At 38.9% G+C, this 22204-nt stretch overlaps 1 protein-coding gene across 10 annotated transcripts in view; it reads left to right on the top strand.

Annotated features, from left to right (window-relative positions):
- DNAH5 (dynein axonemal heavy chain 5) overlaps positions 1-20786 on the top strand; it is a 323695-nt gene extending 302909 nt beyond the window's left edge. For all 10 annotated transcript variants that reach the window (XM_082382596.1, XM_082382595.1, XM_082382592.1 and 7 more), the window contains 7 exons: positions 1864-2069; positions 2709-2912; positions 4708-4923; positions 6633-6845; positions 9676-9828; positions 10250-10481; positions 18957-20786. In XM_082382596.1, coding sequence (XP_082238722.1) covers positions 1864-2069; positions 2709-2912; positions 4708-4923; positions 6633-6845; positions 9676-9828; positions 10250-10481; positions 18957-19108 — 1376 coding nt within the window. In that variant the 3' untranslated portion in view covers positions 19109-20786. The remainder of the gene's footprint in view (positions 1-1863; positions 2070-2708; positions 2913-4707; positions 4924-6632; positions 6846-9675; positions 9829-10249; positions 10482-18956) is intronic.
- The last annotated feature ends 1418 nt before the right edge of the window (positions 20787-22204 follow it).

Below are 22204 nucleotides of genomic sequence, written 5' to 3'. Positions count from 1 at the left end.
TTAGTTATAGGAAGTGGTGCTATGACTTAACATGATGGTGAGGGGATAGCCCCCTCTGTCCTACTCCATGTGGAATATCCTCTGGCCGTGTTAGGGCGTCAGAGCTCAGGTTTCCACCTTACATTTTTGCTATTTCCCCACTATCGCTCTACTTTGGCCTATGCTATTCTCTGCTAGACACTTGCCTTTCTATGTTAACATCTAAAATGGATAATGTCGTTTATGGTCTTCGTGCTCCATACCTAATGTAGGGCAGTAGCCTCTTGCAAGAGGAGAGGCTGAGTCACAATTATGGTCTCTGCTTTCATTGCATGAGGTTGTGTGTCAGGATGTCAGAATGTGAGCTAAGTTAGAAATCCGACAACGGCCACCAAACCAGACCAAAATGCCCCTCCTGTCACAACTGGAGCTGAGATTACTCTCTGTTCATTTGCTCCTTCTGTGTCATAGCTCCCTGTCTGAGGCTCATGGTCACAGAAAGAGTATGGACTTGCAGTTAGAAATCCCGGCTCTGATACTGCCTGAGCAAATGCTTTGTTCTCTTGTGTGCTAATCACTCAAGCAACCTGAGTTCCAGTTTTCTTGTAAAATAGTGATAACAAAAACTATCCAGGACAATTGGAATAAATTTAATTTAAAATAGTGTATTTAATAATAATCATCAATATAATAATTATTACATAGCAATCTGAAAAATCTACAAAGAAATTTTTTTGGAGTTGTCAACAAGTCTCAAATTTTTGCCAATAAAATAGATGTGGAAGGATGATGTCAGTAAAAAAAGATTTCAAGTGAAAAAATTTATAATTATATATGCAATGTAATATGTACATATATAGTAATCATAATTATTTTGGGGGAGTATACTCAGGTTGCAATGGGCTTCTTTTTTATTTTATTATTATATTTTATTATTCTTTTTAATTAAGATATAGTTGCTGTACAATATTATATGTTACAGGTGTGTAATATAGTGATTCACAATTTTTTTTAAATTAATTAATTTATTTATTTACTTTTGGCTGTGTTGGGTCTTTGTTTCTGTGCGAGGGCTTCCTCTGGTCACGGCGAGTGGGGGCCACTCTTCATCGCGGTGCGCGGGCCTCTCACTATCGCAGCCTCTCCTGTTGCGGAGCACAGGCTCCAGATGCGCAGGCTCAGTAGTTGTGGTTCACAGGCCTAGTTGCTCCGTGGCATGTGGGATCTTCCCAGACCAGGGCTCGAACCCGTGTCCCCTGCATTGGCAGGCAGATTCTCAACCACTGTGCCACCAGGGAAGCCCCACAATTTTTAAAGACTCTACTCCATTTATAGTTATTATAAAATATTGCCTATATTCCCCGTGTTGTACAATATATCCTTGCAGCTTATTTTATATCTAATAGTTCATACTTTTCAATAGCAATGGACTTCTATATACACGATTTTAATTAATATTAAATTGTTAAAAGAGTATATAGAAGCCATTGCAACCTGTGTACATGACCCTAGTAGTAGTAGTAATAATAGGTATTAGTAGTAGTAGTAGTAGTAGTTGTAGTAATAGTAGCAATATTTATTTTACTGCCACTATTCTTCCATCTCTATTTTATCCCCACATTATCTTGTTAGGTTGGCAAGAACTTGATCCATGTTAGCAAGCCCCCAACCGCCTCAAATCTCTGTGCATATTTTTCAGGGAGGAATGCCCTCTGGGTACCCAAAAGTTAAATTATAATTGTCATATGAATATGGTAAGAGTAATTCAAGATAAGTGAAGTTTAATATCAGGAATTTACAAAAATAATTAATAGCTTATAAAAGTAGTAGAAAGTAAAGATGTTTGAGAGATGATATAGTTTTTCACCTAACTGACCACAACAGGCGTGAGCCAAGACCTGCTGGACGTGAGCGCTGTAGCCCAGTGGCAGCCCATGCTGTATGCCGTGGCTTTCCTGCACTCCACGGTCCAGGAGAGGCGCAAGTTCGGCCCCCTGGGGTGGAACATACCCTATGAGTTTAACCAAGCCGACTTTAATGCCACAGTGCAGTTCATCCAAAACCACTTAGACGACATGGATCTCAAAAAGGTACTGCGCACACACTGCTTCGTGCCCCCGGTGATTGTGGACTTGGGTCCTTGAGCTAACATGACCGCCCAGCCTTGGCGTAAATCCTGTAAGAGTGATGATTTTCTGTGCTGGCAAAGTCATTCTCTTTAAGTCATAGCAGCTTGGGTCACACTAGCCTCTTGATTTTAGGGGAAAAAAGGAACAAATTTTGATTATGTTTTTACTTCTCAAAGACAAGTTGACATTACAAGTAAGACAACCTAATGGGGTCTCTTGGAGGGAGGGGGGAATGGGTGAAGAAGTGTGCTTTTTAAAATCCTAAAACATGAAAATGTAGAGTCTAGATTACTTTTGGAGTGTGTGCTTTTTAAAGAACCTCTATATTCTCAAAAATTAAACAATTTTTTTTCTATTGAAATCAAAGTATAGAAACATATGAATGTACCAAGAGAATCTATTTCAAGTCAGGATCACGAGCTTTGAGTTACCCCTCATGTCTGCTTATTTAATTTTCTTTCTGCACTTTTCACATTACTGAGGAGTGAATAAATGAATGAGTAAATGACATTGGTGACAGTGATTACATGGGTGTTACTTGGCAGGGAAAATGGGGGTGAGACAGTAGTCAGTGCACAATCATTCTATAAATTTTCCCAGGGCGTCTCCTGGACCACCGTACGCTACATGATAGGAGAGATTCAGTACGGAGGCAGAGTCACTGATGACTATGACAAGAGATTGCTGAACACACTTGCTAAGGTTTGGTTCAGTGAAAATATGTTTGGACCGGATTTTAGCTTTTACCACGGATATAATATTCCAAAATGCAGCACGGTGGATAACTATCTTCAGTATATTCAGGTTTGTCATCTTGAGAATTTTTTGTATAGAGCAAGTATCTATAGCAAGTTGACTTTTTTGATATTTATTTATACTGTATGTACTTCTTTGCAAATAAATTTTAACGGTGATGCATACTGAACGTGGAAGGTTCCAGGCACCATAGATGCTGTCTTCATATGTTTATAGTCACCTAGTGATTAAACTGCTTATATTTGTTCTGAGGGTGTGCTTTATGTGAATTCCCTTCTTTCCTCCCCTTTTAATGCCCCAGTGAGGAATATTCTTTGGAGAGGTGATAGACTGGGCAGATTTAGAACCAGGGAACCTACGCAAATCCCCTGGAGCTCTCTACCCAAAGGCAGCCTCTAGACGCAATCTGTTCAGTTTCAATCCACTTGCCTTATCCCGTGACATCTGTTCCTTAATCCTGGCCTAATGGACAGCTTATGAGTATGTTCAGGAACACGCTCTGTAGAAGCGCTTCCTCTAAGACTGGGTTTCTCAGCCTCGGCTCCGTTGACGTTCAGGGCTGGATGCTTCCTTGAGTGGGGGACTGACCTGTGTAGAATGGCTGGCGGCATCTCTCCCCTCTACCCACTAGATGTCAGTTTCACTCTCTACCCAGTTGTGACAACCTACGATGTCTCCAGACATTGCCAAATGTCCCTGGCGGGGGCAAAATCACCTCCAACTGAGAAGCACTGCTCTAAGTAAGAATAGGATTTTGACAGGAAATTTGGGGAAAAAATCTGATTTGTCCTTCCAGGTAACTACATTTTCTGTCTCAGTACCTTGAATTCGTTAGATCGTCATTTAGCGATCTCTTTTGCCTCTAAAGTTTATCTCCGGATGAACAAAGTAAAGCACAACAGCCCGCCAAGAGCTCAATTTATCAGTATATTTAGAGGTTCCGTGATATATAAGTGTGATGAGTTTATCATATATCACCACCCCTACACTTTTATTAATTCAAATCTACAAATATATTTGTCTTAACTGTACTATATGTGTCTTTAAATCATTAGCACTGAATAGGAGAATGCCTGTGAAGGTATAAATTTAGGTATACCTGCCCATTATATTTATTTACATACACCTCATTTCACAATGAATTTGAGGTAGCTCATAAAAAGGCATTATGTAAAAAGGAATAAAATAGTGGACTAGAAGAGAGGGAAACCATGAATAAAGTTAAGGATACAATTCACACATAAAATTATATGTCAAATTGTAGGTAAATCTTCTTTTTTTCAAGTAGCGGGGGGAGTATTTACCTGCTGGTAATTGCTAGTTCTGTTTCTCATTGTCTCTTGCTGTCTGTTTTTCTCTGTAACTTTGTTGCTCTTTCAATATTTCTCGTTTTTCTTAGTCTCTGTCCTTCTCCTTGGGAAAGTACATTTCCCACCTCTGCTCTTATTGGGCCATAATTGCTAAAACTGTCATTTTTAGTAACAATTAGTTATACACCATTTATTTAAACAATTGGTTTGAATTAGACGAGACCTTCAAAAAACAAAATGCCAATCCATAGTTCCCTTTCCATCTTACAAATATATTATAAAACAAGATAGCGTCTTTTTGATTGAATTTGCTTGAAGTGCAGATATTAAAGGACCACGAGCCTATTATGTTAATTGTTTTTCAAGACAACTTTTGATTCCTTCCTGGAGAAATTGTTGAGGTTGCAGCCTGCCACGAATAAGACATATCATGTAAATGCTTATCCTAATACAAATGTGTTTATTTGCTAAGACAGTGTAATTTAACTGGTACTTGTGTCAGCAGTCTGTGCTTACAGTCTGTGTTTGTTCAGAGCTTGCCCACCTACGACAGCCCTGAGGTGTTCTGGCTGCACCCCAATGCCGACATCACCTACCAGAGCAAGCTGGCCAAGGACGTGCTGGACACCATTCTGGGCATGCAGCCCAAGGACAGCTCTGGTGGAGGGGATGAGACCCGGGAGGCGGTGGTGGCCCGGCTGGCTGATGACATGCTAGAGAAGCTGCCCCCGGACTATGGTCCATTTGAAGTGAGTTGATGGCATCCTGACAAAACGTCAGCTGTGGATGTGTCTGGTTGGTTGGGGGAGTGAGGACGAAGGGAGGAGGGCAAAAAATAATTTTTCTGAAATTAAAAAAAATCATTTAAAAAACTTACTTCTTGAAGAACCAGAAAAAGAAGTGTTTGAATTTATAAATGTAATCATCTCAAAAGAGAAATAATAAAGAAACCTGATGAGAACGTTAATCTTCATAATTAAATTACAAGTGTGGACCGATGGGTTAGGATTGGTTTTCTAAAACGTTCCCTGGAGGCACTTCACATTGTCATTTGTTCAGAGGAAAAAAAATGTATTCTTAGAGTAAAGCATTGATTATTTAGAAAAATGTTGTGTAATTCAGGCCTTCTTAATTTCAGGGAGTCTATAGTTATATCGTTAACTCTGCAGCTTCTTCATCTCATGGGTTTGGAAAATTGATTTGTCTTTTTAATACGCAAGTAACTTCTAAGCAAAATTGATGATTGTGAAAGTTAACTTTTTTTGACATTTTAGCAAATATTGTGAAAAGGTTTACCCTGATAACATGTTTAAGTCTTTGAGAAAAGCAAAAGTAAGTGGCTTACTTTCCATGCAGTTTTTTTTTTTTTTTTTTGGCTGTACCCCACGGCATGCGGGATCTTAGTTCCCCAGCCAGGGATTGAACCCATGCCCTCTGCACTGGAAGCGCTGAGTCTTAACCACTGGACCACCAGGGAAGTCCCATCCATGTAGTCTTAAGAGATGACCTGGACTAACCTTGTGACATTTTTGTCACAAGACCACCATGTTTCTTTATATATTGCCCTTTCCACCTGGTTTTCAGAAGGAAGTCTGCAGCATTTTGTTACTTGAGCATCCTATTATTTTCCATGAAGCAGGCCATTTTGGATGCTAGTACTACAGTCTGAACTCAAGGAACTGTCACCAAGGGACTCATTTCCCTTGGAAGAATCTCTGATCACTTGCTCGGAGAAAATCAATACTGCTATCAGCTTTCGTAAGCACCTTTCATTATAGTATCAGGAAAGTGGTCATTCATGTCTAACAGTGGTTGAAATATTTATAAAGCAATAAAAATGCCTTAAAAATATAATAATAATTACATAAATAAACATGGTAAGTATGGGGTTTAGAAGAGACACCTTCCTTTTGCTAAATTTGCTTAGGATAAAGCAATTCAACGTGGCATGATATCTGATCCACAAAAGACTCTGAATAAATACTTGTAAGACAGAAATGAATGGGTGGGTGGATGGATAGATGCTTTGATGGAAAGAACAGAAAGCTTTTAAAACAGAAGTCTAGTGTTTTGAGGCAGCCTTAAGAATTATTGTGTATGTGTACACATCTACTAGTGTGTGTCCATGTGTGTATCTGCAAGTCTTGGAGTGGCAGTAGTGAATATTTCCCAGTAAGTGCAGTTGCTGTTTGGAAGGCTACATGTTTGTGGACATGGATTGTATATTCTTCTGTGAATTTATGGAGGCCTGTCTTCTGCCACATGGGATGAAAAATCAGCTGGTCATTTAACAGACGTTTCTTCTTTATTTCTTCTTTGTTTTCTGGCAGTGAAAAAAAATAAAAGCTTACTGTTTATGGAACTGTAAAATTTGGGGCCCTTTCAAAAGCCCTAGGGTACCAGTTACACAACGTTAGTAGCTGTCTACTTTTTCACGTGCTGGGTGTCTCCGTGGCAGGTAAAGGAGAGGCTGCAAAAGATGGGGCCATTCCAGCCGATGAACATTTTCCTCAGGCAGGAGATAGACAGAATGCAAAGGGTACTCACCCTAGTCCGAAGCACCCTGACCGAGCTAAAACTTGCCATTGATGGCACCATCATCATGAGTGAAAATCTACAAGACGCCCTGAATTGCATGTTTGATGCCAGAATTCCTGCTCGGTGGAAAAAAGTACGTTTAACTCAGCTCTTATTCTGCCTAATCACTTTATTGTTGTGAATAGTTGTAATTGGCAAGTGAAAAGCATGTAAGAATAATGTACTTAAGAGTGTTCTTTTGCTTAGGGACTAATCTCCTTAGAGCCCTGTATTTTTGGATTGTAGGTAGGGAAGGAAATAATTTAGCATCTCCCACATCTCAGGTTCTCTGCTAGGCAATTTATATGCACTGTTTCATTTAAATCTTGCAATTTATTACCCTTATTTTACAGATGAGGAACTTGAGGTTGGGGGGGTGTTAAATCTTTTCCCAGATCGCACACCTTAGAAGTCTAAGAATCAGAATGTAAACCCAAGCGCATGGACTTCAAAGCTCATGATGTTAGTCTTATAGAAGGGAACGTTCCTAGACACATGCAGATATCAAAAGTCACACCAGAGACACATTTTTCCTTGCTTTGTCTGTAAATATGTGAGTATGTATCTCTCAAGATAACAAGATAATAATTTAACAGTATGCTTATTGATTATGTATTGTTAATTGTGCTAAATGACAGGTGTGGGTTTTTTAAATTTTATTGAAGTATAGTTGGTTTGCAATGTTGTGTTAATTTCTGCTGCACAGCAAAGTGACTCAGTTATACATATATATTCTGTTTCATATTCTTTTTCATTATGGTTTATCGCAATCTATTGAATGTAGTTCCCTGTGCTCTACAGTAGGACCTTGTTGTTTATCCATCCTATATATAATAGTTTGCATCTGCTAACCCCAAACTCCCAGTCCTTCCCCCGAAGCCCCTCTCCCTTGGCAGCTGCATGTCTGTTCTCTATGTCTGTGAATCTGTTTCTGTTTCGTAGGTATGTTTGTTTGTGTTGTATTTTAGATTCAACATATAAGTGATATATGGTATTTGTCTTTCTCTTTCTGACTTACTTGGCTTCATATGATCATCTCTAGGTCCATCCGTGTTGCTGCAAATGGCATTATTTCATTCTTTTTAATGGCTGAGTAATATTCCATTCTATATATGCACCAAGATGTGGGTTTTTAAAAAAAATTCTTTTCCATTGTGGTTTATTACAGGATATTGAATGTAGTTCCCTGTGCTCTACAGTCGGACCTGTTGTTTATCCATTCTACATATAACAGTTTGTATGGTAGATGTGGTTTTAAGACATTTTTTTTTACTTGGAAAAGTAAAATGAGTATTTGAGTGTCTCTGTAGAGGCGTTTGCTGATCATGGCTCTGAAGATGCTGAGGGTCCAGGGGAAGGACCTGGGAGGCAGGAGGGTGGGGTTATCCAGGGAGGGCACCTTATAGAGACGATATTGGGTCCTGGGGTGACTGGAACCTTCTGGAGGATACTCAGGTAAATGGGATGGTGAGACAGGATGGGGTTAGAACTGAGAGTCTCAGAAGAGATTCACTTAGTGCTGAGACTCTGATATCTCACCCAGGGCTTTGGCAGATTCCAAGGCCGTGGGTCCCAAAGGCAGTATATGGTAACTGGGGAGTGTTCTTCTACTGTCTTCTCCATCTTATCTGGTGACCCACCATCCATCCCTCTAGTCACGCAGCCTAGAAACTCAAAATCAGCTTTGACCAGACTCCTTTCTCTCCCCACCTTCAAAAAATTCATTGCTAAGGCCAGAGAGTTTTCTATATGAATTCACTCTTCTCATTGCCAATGACAGAGAAAGAACCTCCATGGTCACTGGCCCTTGCAGGCTCATTTTCCACTAAACCAGCTCACCCAGCTTGGTCAGCACCTGCAGGCTCTGGAACAGGGATCCTTGCCTGGAGACATCCCCTCATTAATGGGTCCCTGTGCCTTCAGATCAAATGTCATATAAACACACCTCTTTCAGTTAACACATCTATAAAGATGTGATAGAGCGAGTTACCTCACTTTTAAATTAAAATCATTTTATACAGGTTTTTATTCTACTTATTATCAGTCTTTGGGAATCTCACTGTCTCTTGAAAAATAGGCATATCAATTCTTAAGATATTTGAAATTCAAGTAGTTTATCCAGGTTGATCACTACATTTATCCACACATAAAATATTGCAGCTACGGTAAAATGTTATAAAATATGATTTGGAGATACCTTCTAGTGTGGCTGCTGCTGACGTTAATGACATTTCCATGCCAGTTGTAGTAGTAGGAGTTCCACACGTGAATTCAGGCAGAACGTTACAGGCAATGAATGCAATTAATTTGTTTGTGGTAAAGAGACCTGTGTTTCCATTTCTACCCCTTCATCAGAGGAAATAAAAGTGCAGTCTAAGGGACAAAAACTTGAGAAAATAACTGTTGTTTGCCTCATAAAAAAATGATAAGTGGAGAAAGCCTTCTATGATTTATCATTCACAAAATATATTTTAAAGTGCTGATAAGGCCATGAGCACATTTATATAAATAGAAATCTTATTTTATAGTGTATCTATTGAAAATGTAGCCTAAGGAAAAATAGTTGAAACCTGTCAAATTTAATTCAATTAATTGTTTTCATTGCTTTATGGCAGAATTGGTCATGACTATATTTGTATGTGGAAGGAGATTCTACTGAAAACAGATGTCTTGAACAGTGTGCTGAACTGGATTGATCTGAAATCCATGTGATGACTAGCTGATTCTATCCTATTTCATATCATTAAGGAGGAAGAATAATTTGAAAACTTAAATGTCATAACCCAAGGAAAATTTATGTCTTAGGGACTTCTAAATTCTAAGAGTGAAATTGTTATTTCACCACTGTTTTCTTCTGTGAACGTAGCCAGTTACACAGCAGGATTAAACCTGTATTAATTCATGGTTTAATGTATGCATTTCAGGAATCTTGGGTTTCAAGTACGTTGGGTTTCTGGTTTACTGAGCTTATTGAAAGAAACTGCCAGTTTACCTCTTGGGTTTTCAATGACCGGCCCCACTGCTTCTGGATGACAGGCTTTTTTAACCCCCAAGGATTTTTAACTGCAATGCGACAGGTAATAGCTCTGATTTTCACTTGTTGTGTTATTATAATTTTCCTCTACCAGGCTTTCTTCTTTCACTATAGTTTTAAAGAGTAGAATAAGACAGAGAATGATTGTCTCTTTTTGACACCAGCAGTTACTTTGTCCTGAACATAAATCCCGCTTGTTCTCAGGCTGCTAGCTGGGATTTCACAATATTTGTTATTGTTATATTTGATTTGATTTGATATTTCTTTTAAAGTACAAGGGGTTAAATTAGGACATGGGTATTGCTTATAAGAGAATCTTTTAAAACTCTTTAAATGCTATCCTACCTTCTTTGAATCTCGATAATTTGGGGCTACACTGTCATCACGATAATGCTCTTTATATTAACACAAACCTCTAGTTGCTGATTTCATTCATCCTTTGCTTTTGCTCTTGCCCTGAGTAGGAAATAACTCGGGCCAACGAAGGTTGGGCTCTGGACAATATGGTGCTCTGCAACGAAGTCACCAAGTGGATGAAGGATGACATTTGTGCCCCTCCCACAGAGGGCATCTACGTCTACGGCTTGTATCTTGAAGGTGCTGGCTGGGACAAGAGGAACATGAAACTCATCGAGTCCAAACCGAAAGTGCTCTTCGAGTTAATGCCTGTCATAAGAATTTATGCCGAAAACAACAGTAAGTTGTCTTGCACGTTGAGGGATGGTTGGTATTATCAGGTTGGATGATGTTATAAACACAGGATATCGTTATTTTTGTTACCATGTGATAAGGATTATACTATGTTATCAAGTGGCTTCACATTCACACCTGTGTTTAATGAGTACTGACGGACTGCTGGACTTTCTTGAACGCTCCTGGGAGGCAATGGTTCTAGATAGTTCTTGCCTATCTAATAAAGCAGATAAAATAGCATTAGCTAATGAGATAAGAAACAGGTGTTTGGAATAGTAAATAAGTGGTGAGAAAGGAGGGTGAGATAACAGTGGGATGAAATAGTCAGGGGCTGGATCTCAGGGGCAGTTGGGTCTGGATGGGCTTGGAAGGATGGATGGGCTTGGAAGGATGGATGGGGCTTGGATGACGAGGTAAGTGGTGGAAAGAAGGCTTTCCAGGCAGGACTGCACAGGGCTACGGGAGGTGGTGTCTCCACCAGCTTGGAGATTTAAGCCAGGTTGTGAAATCCAGTTTGAATTCAGGGACATTCAGCTTAATCCAGTAGCTAATGGTAAAACGCTGGGTTCACATATCAGCCTATGAATGTGATAACACTTCTATGAAACACACATGTCAAAGAAGAATACTTTGACAAAGTTATCAAAGCTCTGTTTGACAAGTCTAAAAACACCTAACTATTTTCCATTGTTGGCTTGATGTTTTCTAGAGGTTTTTGTTGTTACATTTCACTCAGCTAACATCTCCTCAGCAGTAACCACCGTTCACCATATGAGGAGATTCCCTGTTCTTTTTATTTTTAAAAAAATTTATTTATTTTCCTTTTTAAATAAAAATTGCATATATTTAAGGTGTGTAACATGATGATTTGACATACATATACATAGTGAGATGATCACTATAAGCCATAAACTCAAGAGGTTTAGCCAGGATAGTGGATCCCAAGGAAGTACTAATTTTACAACAGAAGCACAAAAGACTTTTCTTTAAACAAGGAAGGGATAAAACAATCTCTCTTTAAAAGAGAGCTTTTAGTATCTCCATCCCTTAGATAAGTACCACATTTGTAAACATATGTCAAGGGAAGAGAGTGTATAAACTTTGGGTATTTTTTAGGCAAATATTGATGTTTGCTGCATGACTAATTATACCAGCCACAAGCTTACCCGCAAGAGACAAAGATAATTATGAATCAGATCACACCCACAAGGGACTCACAGTCTGGTGAGGGAGCCTGATTAAGTCAATAAATAATTTAAGTAGAATTTGACACATGTTATGATAGAGATGCTGTCAGGATGGTCAGGGAATCTAGAAGTAGAACATAGCTAGGCCTGGGACGTTGGTGGAGACTGCTTTTGAGATGAGTTTTGGGGAATAAGGGTGAGCATGAGAGGGCATTAGAGTTAGACTTTCTTGGCAGAGGGAAAGAGCTTTGGCTCACTGGGTCATGCCTTTAATATTTATCTGGTGTTGACCATCTGACACACACCACTCTATTGCTGGGGATGCAACAATGGGAAAAGGCCAAGCAGAATCCCCATTTGCAAGGAGCTCAGTCTCAAAGAGGGAAGGTAGCTGAAAAAATAAGCAAATATAGTCAATCCTTGTTACGCAAGGATTCTGTATGATTTTGCCTACACTCTAAAATTTATTTGTGACCTCAATGTCAATGCCTTGTGGCACTTTCACAGTCTTTCATGGACATGTACAAAGCAGTGAAACATTTGAGTCTCCTGACATGAGTGTTCCCAGTTGAGGTTGAACAAGCCTGTGCTCTGCTTCTTGTTTCAGCTCAGACCATAAACAAGTGTCCTTTCCATGGTCTATTTCGTGCTATGTTTTTCACATTTTTCTGCTTTTCATTGTTGAGAATGGCCCCCGTGTGTAGTGCTGAAGTGTTGTCTAGTGTTCCTGAGCGCAAGAAGGTGGTGATGTGCCTTATGGAGAAAACATGTGTGTTAGACATGCTTTGATCAGGCATGAGTCATAGTGCTGTCGACCTTGAGTTCAATGTGAATGAAACAACAGTGTATATTAATAAGGTGACTTTAAACAGAAACACACATAAGACAAGGTTACGTATTGATGGGTTGATGGAAATGCTGTGACCAGAGGCTTGCAGGAACCTGACCCTGTATTTCCCCGAGCAGCCATCGGTAATTCAGACTCCGTGAGACTTTAGATACATAAGTCCCAGGAATAATGAGGATCAAGTGTAAATGAACATACCGATTTCAGATAGTTCTTGTTTCTGTAAAGAACACACACACATGGTGTGTCAGGGAGTGAGAGAATTCAGGGGTTCAGGGAAGGCTTTGCTGAGGAGAGAACATTGAACATTGGACTAGTATCCATGGGGCAAAGGCAAGAGTGCAGAGGCAAGAGGCAGCAACGAATGCGCTGTGTTTGAGGAACAGAAAGACGGTGTGTGCAGGAAGGGGAGCCCATGAAGAGAGCTGGGCATCAGAAGAGAGACGTAAGGGTGCTCAGTGTCCCTCTTGGTACAGGGTGTCGCTCATTATACCCCAGCTGCGTCTGAAGGTATCCACGTGTCTGCCTGGGCTTCAGCAAACACACTGCCTGTGGCTTCATGTTCATTAATCCTTACGGCCGTGTGAAGTCCCAGGACAGTGATTATTTTATAGAAATAATAATCAAATGTTCTTTTAGCCAAAAGTACTATTTTAGAAATTTTGTTGCATCTAGTCAACATTGTTGGAAAAATGTTTCCCTTATAAAGTGAAAGACAAATCTTTCTCACGTTCAGTTAGGTGTTACTTTATTTCTTGTGACTAAATTGTAAAAATCCATTGCCACATGACATTGAACATCTCAGCATGGTAGTAATAAAGCAATAAATTTATAATACAGGCAACCCTTTATGATTCAAGGATACGTTGGTGTGGAAGAACTGTACTCATGCTGCTGGGCTTTAGTCATCGGTGACGCTCGTTAGCTGTAGGGTTAGGGGAGGAAATAAAAATAAGCAAAGGAGAAAGTGACTCACTCATTCAAAGTACTAAGAAAAAAGTGAAGGAAAACTATAATTCTCTTTTTTTTTTTTTGGCTTCAGTAGAAGTTGGTGGAAACTTTTTGCCAAATAGCTTTGTGGTGGAAGAGGTGTTTTGTTCCTGATAGAAAACTAACATTCCATTGCTCTTTTCGTACTGTAAATCTAATTTGCATTCAATTTTGATGACTAAATAGGGCTCTAATTGAGCTAAAGAGGTTTAACATCATTAATGGCTAGAGGACGCTCCAAAAGTGTAGTGTTTTAAAATTAAAATTCTTGTAATGGGTTGTTTTTTATGTTAATAGGAAGGGCAATTTCAGTTTAAATAATTCACCACTGAATTTTACATATAGACCTGGTTTATTTGTGTTTAAAAGGAAGTCTAGATATTTATTTCAAAGCTAAAAATTGAGTTTATCGATATATCAAAATTGATATATTGATATGTTGAGCTATATCCCCAAATGTTTATTTTATTTATGTTTCTTGTCACGGGAGAGTCACCCAAATAGTACTAAATACTCCAAGAGAGTAAAGCCACCCGTACCCACTCTAGATCCTCTGTTCTCAAAGGAAGTTGAAAAGAGGCAGCTATAGGAAATATATGTCTCCTATAGAGAGAGAGTGATGCTTCTAATAACTTCGGTGCTGAAGCCCATGTGATGGGAAAGCAGTGGTTAGAATTTGGGGGGAACAAAGCAAGACACATGTATCTCTGGTCACTAAGTAAGATGTGAAGAATCTCAGGGTCCCTGCAGCTAATGAGGCTATTTCCTGCTAGAGGAACAGTGTTTCTAAGAATGCCCTAGGACCCACCTTGATCCAACACTGTGCAGTTGTGGGCCGGGGGTGGGAATAGCCCCACGCAGCGACCCGGAGCTGGAGACCTCCTAACTCCTGAGCCCCGCAGCGTTTAATCCACTTTCAGTTTGTAAACCTGAACTGTGTTAAAGTCATGGGGAACCTGAGACTGGGGAATTTGTTTTAGTGAAAAGGTAAGTGTATATGTGCATGTGTGTGTGTGTGTGTGTGTGTGTGTGTGTGTGTACAGGGAGAGAGGGGAGAAATCTAACACATCTTGGGCAACTACTGCATTGCAAGCATTATACTATGCCAGGCATTCACATATATTAACTTATTTAGTCTTTACAACAACTCTGTAAGATGTATCATGACGATTTTGCAGATGGGGAAATGAAGGTTTAGAGATATTAGGTAATTTGCCTATGATTCCTGGCTACCAAAGCTACTCTCAGAATCACATTTGTCTGTTGTGGGATGAATGCAAGTCTCTGGGAATTCTTGTGGTAGTGTTCTACTCAAGACTCTGCACTTAGGGATGAAGCTTGAAAATAAAGGCTAAATTGGAAATGAGGACGGTTTCCTTGCATTTTGAAGTCATGTATTAATATTTCTCAGGTACCTGGTGAAGTAGACACAGTAAAGGCCTCTGCCCTATGTAGATGAGAGCTGTCACCCCCTGTGGCCTCCTCTCCCCATGCTGAAGGTTAAGGTGGTCACCTCCCTGCCCCATAGGGGGGCACATGTCCTCAGGTAAAAGGCAGTGAGCCAGGAGCCTGGATATTTGGGGTGCTTTCATGGCTTTATCACCTTAGCAGTTAGTCATGTAGCTTTGGAGGAGTCTCAGCTATGCCACAAGTTGAAGTCAGGTATCCAGTTATCTCTGGTCCACACTTACATATTTCTGCAAAGATATGGAGACACATACACACAGTACGTCACACTATTGCTGAGATTAAGAACTTAGGCTCTGGATCCATTCTGGCCAGGTTTGACTCATCACCTACAGCTCTGCAACCTTGGATAAGTAACTCACCTCCTTATGTCTTCCAGTTTTCTCATCTGTAAAATGGATTTAATCATGGTACCCATCTCATTGGGTTGTTGAGAGAATTAAACTGACAATGTCCAGCACATAATTAGCATACAATAGATAACAATAAAAAATTATTATTATTAATACGATAACTCTCATGCTTGTTGAAGAATTAAAAGAAATAACACATGGAAGAGTGCACTGTTTAATAACCTAAATGTTATTAGCAAAAGAGGGACTAAATAAAGGAATGACATAAGGAATCTCTATGTAACTTGGTTATTTTGGATATTAGAAGGAATATATGATGTAATGATATACTTAATTTGGGTGAAAAATGTAGGCTAGAGACGGAAGTTATAGAGTTAGAAAATGAAATTTCCTCAAGGCGTTTTATTAAAACCTTTAGCATCCTAAAGCACATAGCTTGCCAATTTAGATACCCTCTTCTCTCTGCTCCTCCTTCTGGAGCCCCAAGGCTTTAAACATATTTAGCTAGTTTGTTCTACCTACTTAGCATGTTTATTTTTGTCTCCAAAGTTATTTGTCTAACCAGAGGTAACGGTTTCAAATCATCTCTTTATGTGCTTGTTTAGCATCTGTCAGCACTTTTACCATGAAATCATATTTTCAGTGGTTTCTAATCCTGCTGCAGAAGGTTGCTGCATGCTGTGACTTGGTGTGGGCTCCTTCCCTTGTGAAGCAATTAAAAATAAATAAAATTGGATAAATATTTCAGAGAATTGCTTTTTTTTTACTGCTTCTTGAAAAGAATGCTCTTTTTTCCAATTCTATTTTTATTTTGGGATTAAAACCCAAGTAATCAAATACTTCCCAAGGTACAATTATTATAATTATCACTTGATTCAAATGTAAAACTCCAAGGGCTTACATCAAGATTTATAAAATGATTGTTGGTCAAGTGTGCATCAAGAAGAACGATTAGTTAAATATTTGTTATATGTTCAGATTTTAGGATTAAAGGGTTTAAATATATCAGTGTAGTTAGCATTAACTGCACTCCTCAAATTCACTGTCATTCAGTTATTTAATCAGATTTTTTTGTATGTTTGCCTAATTATTATCACTAATGACATTCTCATGGTAATTAAAAAATAGCAACTAGACTTAAAATTAGGTATTACATTAATTTAGACGGTTTCTAATAATTAATTTCATGGGATTAAGCAAATACATAATTTTAATGTACTGTAAAATATCTGCGACTTTGTTTTATTTATTTTTTAATTTTTTCAGATCATCCTTATTATATCTTTTATTAAAGTTTTAAAGTATTTTCTATACAGATCTCTTGGTTAATTCCCTGATACTTTATGGTTTTGTCAATATTAAAAACTGTATCCTATTTTTTATTAAAACTTTTAGTTGGCAGTTGCCAGCACAGGTTGATCTTGAATCCAGCAAGATCCTTACTAGTTGGTGAAGATTCTTAATTGTTCTAAAAGTTTGTTGATTTTGTTTTTCTAGGGAGATGTCATATCATTTACAAATTATGATAGTTGATTCTCTGCTCTTCTAATTCTTACCAATTTTATTTATTTTTCTCTTCTTAATGTTTTTGATCAAATTTCTGAGCCTCAAGAAAATCCATGTAAAATTTCTCTAAGTATATTATATGCTATAAATTTTAATATTATAACCTTTACTAAGTTTAGGAAGTTCCTTTTTATTCCTGGTTTGCTCAGAATTTTTAATTATAAATTGTACTGAACTTTATTAAACGATGTTTTCTACATTGAGATAATCATATCTCCTTCTATCTTAGTTGTGTAATGTGGTGAATTACATGGGTAGATTTTCTGACATTGAACCATCTTTGTTTTTTTTTTAATATTTAAATACTTTATTGTTTTTCTTTATTTTTTAAAAAATTTAATTTAATTTATTTATTATACAGTGGGTTCTTATTAGCTATTTATTTTATACATATTAGTGTATATATGTCATGACTTTGTTTTAGAACAACATTTCTCAACCTTTGTATTATTGACATTTTTGGTCCAGATAACTCTTGTTGTGAGGGGCTGTCTTGTGCATTATAGGATGTTAGCCGCATTCCTGGCCTCGACCTACTTGTTGCCAGTAGCACCTTCCCAGTTGTGATAACTAAAAATTTCTCTAGATATTGGCAAATGTCCCCTGGTAAAAATCACACCTGGTTAAGAATTACAGCTTTAGATTATCTTATATTGAAACTTTTGTATAATATTATCATATTCAAATGTTTAACTTCTTCCAATAAAATTAATTAAATTTAGTGGAGGTATAAAAACACATGGCACAGCAGGTTGAAGGTTATTTTGGGTCAAAAAATGAGACTTTAATTTCTGATAGTGCCTTACTTTTTTGGTGTGTTAGGAAAAGCTAAATTACTGAGTAAGTTCGTTTGGGGAAATAAATTCAGTATCATTAATATATTAATATTGCATTTTGAAAGTTGCATGTTTGTTACACTAAGTCACCAAAGCTAAGTTATCCTCTTAGTTAAGTATGTTTTCATCTCAATAATTATGTGAGGGTCATTTATAATATTGGCCTTCCAGAGAAGTACACGGATGAGTGCAGACACCACTTTTGTCCTGAAATAATTTATAGTCTGGGAGAGCAGAGGAAATAATATACTGCTTCCCGAGATGGGTGTTACAAGATGTGCAAATAAACTACTATAGGTAGAGTGGACTTAACAAGAAGCTGGTGAAGGTTAAACTCTAACGCTCAATGCAGAGGCTCCTTCCAAAGCTTAATTTTATATTTGCAAATTGTAGTTTTTTTTCTTAAAAGAAGCCCCTCCCCCAAACTGTGTACGTTTGAGGCCCCATAAGACCTGCATCTGTCCTCAATATGGGGATTCCAAGGCTGGACAGAATGCATAAGAGAAGACCTTTGAAGAAGGGACACACGGATTGTCTTTCATCGCATATGTGATTTTGGAGGCTCCCTCTGTTCCCCTGCTCCAGAAAGGTAGATTGAATCTTAGAGAGCCGAACTGCGCCAGGCCTCCCTGCTTCCCTGCCATTTTTATGTGTCTGCGCACATGGAGAATTCTCAACACCTGGTAGGCGTGGGGAACATTCTCTGTCCTGTGATTTCAAATGTGGTTTGGACTATGGCACAGAGGGTTGAAGATGGGATTTTGCAATAATAATAGTGAGCATTGGTGCTGGATGTCTGATGAAAAGACAAAGGCAAGTCACAAGGGAAATATAGAGAGGGTGTGTGGGCACAAGATTTGGTGGGGAAGTACAGGGGACAGGGTGTTGGAGGGGTGTTGAATTGACAGGTGGAAAGGAGAGGGAGGAAGCAATGGGAGGTTCGCGGTCATGTCACATGGGCAGGGCTTAATGTCAAGGACATGTGACAAGGGGTGAGTGGGGTAAACGTGAGGATGTCTGGGTGTCTTGTCACACCCACTGGAAACCTGTGGTAGCCTCTGCTTCGCATCTAGGGATTATCTGACCTCAGGAAGAATTTCCCTCATTCTACTAAACCCATCTCTCTTTGGAAGGACCTTCCGAGTGCACAGATTTGGCTCTGCACTCTGTTTGGGCTTGGAGCTGCTTAAATTAGAAATTCATCAAGGTATTTTTATGAATTTTTTTTGTAGCTGTAAGAGACCCTCGGTTGTACTCCTGTCCCATCTACAAGAAGCCAGTCCGAACAGATCTGAACTACATCGCTGCTGTGGACCTCAGGACGGCCCAGGCCCCCGAACACTGGGTGCTCCGTGGGGTCGCCCTTCTCTGTGATGTCAAGTAACACGGGGCATGTCTCTCACCCAGTAAATGCAGGATCTAAAGTATCATAACCTTTTTCTTCTGTGTGGACAGTGTGTAAATCAGGTTGATCATGCAATGAGAGCTGTATCAGTGTTCCCTACTCTAGTTGGATGCTTGATTACATTTAGCCTGTTTCATCGTTCATGACCAATCACAGTGTTTTTCTGAAAAGTTATTTGGTGATTTAAAAATAAAATTTACAACTTTCTAATGAAGTACAGCCCTCAAATCCACAATAATACATTTTCTTCTTCCTTCAACTCCAAGGACTGACTAGGCTAAACAGATGGTATTTCCCTTGAAGGGATTATTCTTCTGTTAATGTAGTGGTCCTAGTGACAGCCCAGTTCTCTAAGGTATCATGACAAGTTTGTGCTGATTCTGCTTCTGTTGCCTTTTGCATTTGGGTCAGGTAAGAGATTTGTTTTCACGGCTCAAGTAGCCAATTAAATAGACCTTTTAAAAAAAATGGAAGGAAATAGAAGGGTGGGTTAAGAATGTGAATAGATGAATAGACAATTCAGTTAATCCTATAGAATAAACATTTAGAATAGGGTTCAACCCCACTGATAATTATTAATGAGATACTAACTGATATTTGTTAGAATTAAAAAATTAAAGCTAAAGTGAATCGTGGTGAGGTCTTTGTAAAAGTGATACACTCACAGCCTCCTTGAGCAATGTAAATTGACCCATTCTTTTGGTAAAATGATTAAATAACTAAGCACAGAAAGAATCATAAAAACATTCCATGCCTTGATCCTTATTTTCTCTCCTGAAAATCTATACCCAGGAAACAATTTAAAAGACTGAAGAAATATATATATATATTTAATAGCATAAAAAATAAATACCCTAAAAGTTCAAAAATAAGTCTATCTTAAGGAAATTAGAAGCATTTGGCAATCATGAAAAACAATAATGAAGATTTCATAACACAGAAATGGTGAGCACATACTGTTAATTGAAAGACATAGTTAACAAAATATCAAGTACACTGTGATTATAACTGTAAAATGTATCTGGTGTGGACAAAAATTAGAAAATAACATGGAAAATAAAAACAGGTATGATCCAATGGTAAAGGTTTCAGTTGACTTGAACAAATGTAATAACTGGAAGAAAAAAGTAGAGAAAGGATAAAAGTCGTAGATAGTGGGTGGGAACTTCACGTAAGTTTTTATTAATTAGGAAAATACTACCTAAGGAACTTTTCACATATTTTTATTTTAAATTATGATTATAAATTATAAAATTGTTTCATCTATAACCTGTTGACTAGGGAACTTGGTCAGTGTTAACTTAGAATTGCAGCTTAGAATTGGGTAACTTCAGATCTGTGTAACTTCATGCTTCTGATGATAAAAAGTTTTTTACAGGGAGGAAGGGTTACAAGGAGACCAGTGTGGGTCCCTCTCACTAGGATTTGCTCTGTGACAAGTATCATTTTATGCTAAGTATGATGAGAATTAGGCCTGAGTGGTTCATGTGATACCTACCCATCCTGGACAATACTATTTTCATTTGAGTAGCTTCTTTTGGTCTGAATTAATATATCAGTTGATTTGTGTGAATTGCTGTAAAACAATCATTTTATTTTGAAGAATACATAATGAAAATATAAAAATAATGCAGATTAATAAAAAGTTGTTAGTGAATGTCTGAATTGTAATTGCTATTTATGAGCAAGGGGGTGAGTGCCATTGGGTAACCAGAAATAAGCTTTCAAAACTGGCTTTTTTAATCAAATAACTTGAAAATGTATAACTCCTATAATTTTGTGATATACTCCATTGGTATATATGTATGAGTTTTGGAGACCCAAAGTAGAAAAGAACACCATGAAAACAACTAGAAATTTTTAGGAACTAATTCAGCAAGGGACATGACTAAAGCATGGAGGTGCCAGTGAGGCCCCTTCCCGCTTCACCTCCACTCCCCGCTCCCCAGCTCCCACCCGCTGAAGGGTGCTCAGTATCCTACTGAATCAGGGGATCAAGGGAAGACCAACTGACTGAATTTTCCAGTTGACAGAGAGAGTCGCTGACCGCCTTGGATGTGGAGAAAACTACAGTGAGGGTCCCGTTGCCATTGCAGGGTGATAGAGCCATCTTTTTCATCTGTCTCAATACTGACTTATATAAGATATTTATGTTGCACCTCCTGCGTGTCAGGCACTCTGGCGCCCTGGTGGAATGATGGTGGGGAAAAAATTTCCACAGTCCCTGATTCCATGGAATTCACATAAGAGGACGAGACACAGAAAATAAGCAGTTATTCAGGCAGGTAATTTTACATGATCTCAGTTTACAACTGGATAAGCTGACATGTGTGAGCAATACATAGAGAAAGATATAAAGACTGGGGGTTAAGTGCTATGAGGAAAACATTGGATTCCATGAGGGAGATGGCAGCTATTCAGGGGTCATGGATTAGCAGGTAGAAGCCACACTATAGTGTCCCCATTTCTTTGTTAATTTATTAGTAGTAGTAGTAGTATTTTTTTTTTGCTAAGGACACAGAACATAACAGTAGCGAGGAGCTCCCCTGAGATGGAGCAGCCGCTGCACATCCTTACCTGGCTTTTCCTGGTCCTCAGGTTCCCCTGTGCAGCTTGCAGCTGTGCAAGTAAAGTCCTCCCAGAATTGAGGCAGAAGACTACCTTTTAAAGTCGCATTAGAATTGACCTTTTATGCTTGGGGGTTTTCATCACCTTTCCACAGCAACTTACCCCAGTCTTCTCTGAGCTTCCCTTTAAAGGCATGTTGGCAAATATCAAACCAACTCAGCATCAGCGAGGCCCCGTCCCCATCGGGGGGTGGGGGGCAGAGCAGAGCCATAGCCCAGGAGTTCTTGAGCAGCATCTCTACCATGGATGATGTTTCCCTGCAGGGACCTAGTTTGGGACAAAAGGAAAGGCAGCTCTGTGGAGGTGACGTCTCCTTCAGATCTGAAGGAGGGAGGGAATATCTCAGACCCACAAGTACTGGGGACTCACATCTTGCTGCCTAAAAGGAGGAGGTATGCTTGGTGCCTGATGGAAAAGTGACAGGAAACCGGCCTGTAGTACAGGGCT

This window comes from Balaenoptera borealis, assembly GCF_965194805.1.
Source record: "Balaenoptera borealis genome assembly, chromosome: 2".
Taxonomy (NCBI): domain Eukaryota; kingdom Metazoa; phylum Chordata; class Mammalia; order Artiodactyla; family Balaenopteridae; genus Balaenoptera; species Balaenoptera borealis.
The sequence above is the reverse complement of the archived record's forward strand: the minus strand, read 5'-3'. Positions and strand labels throughout refer to the sequence as shown.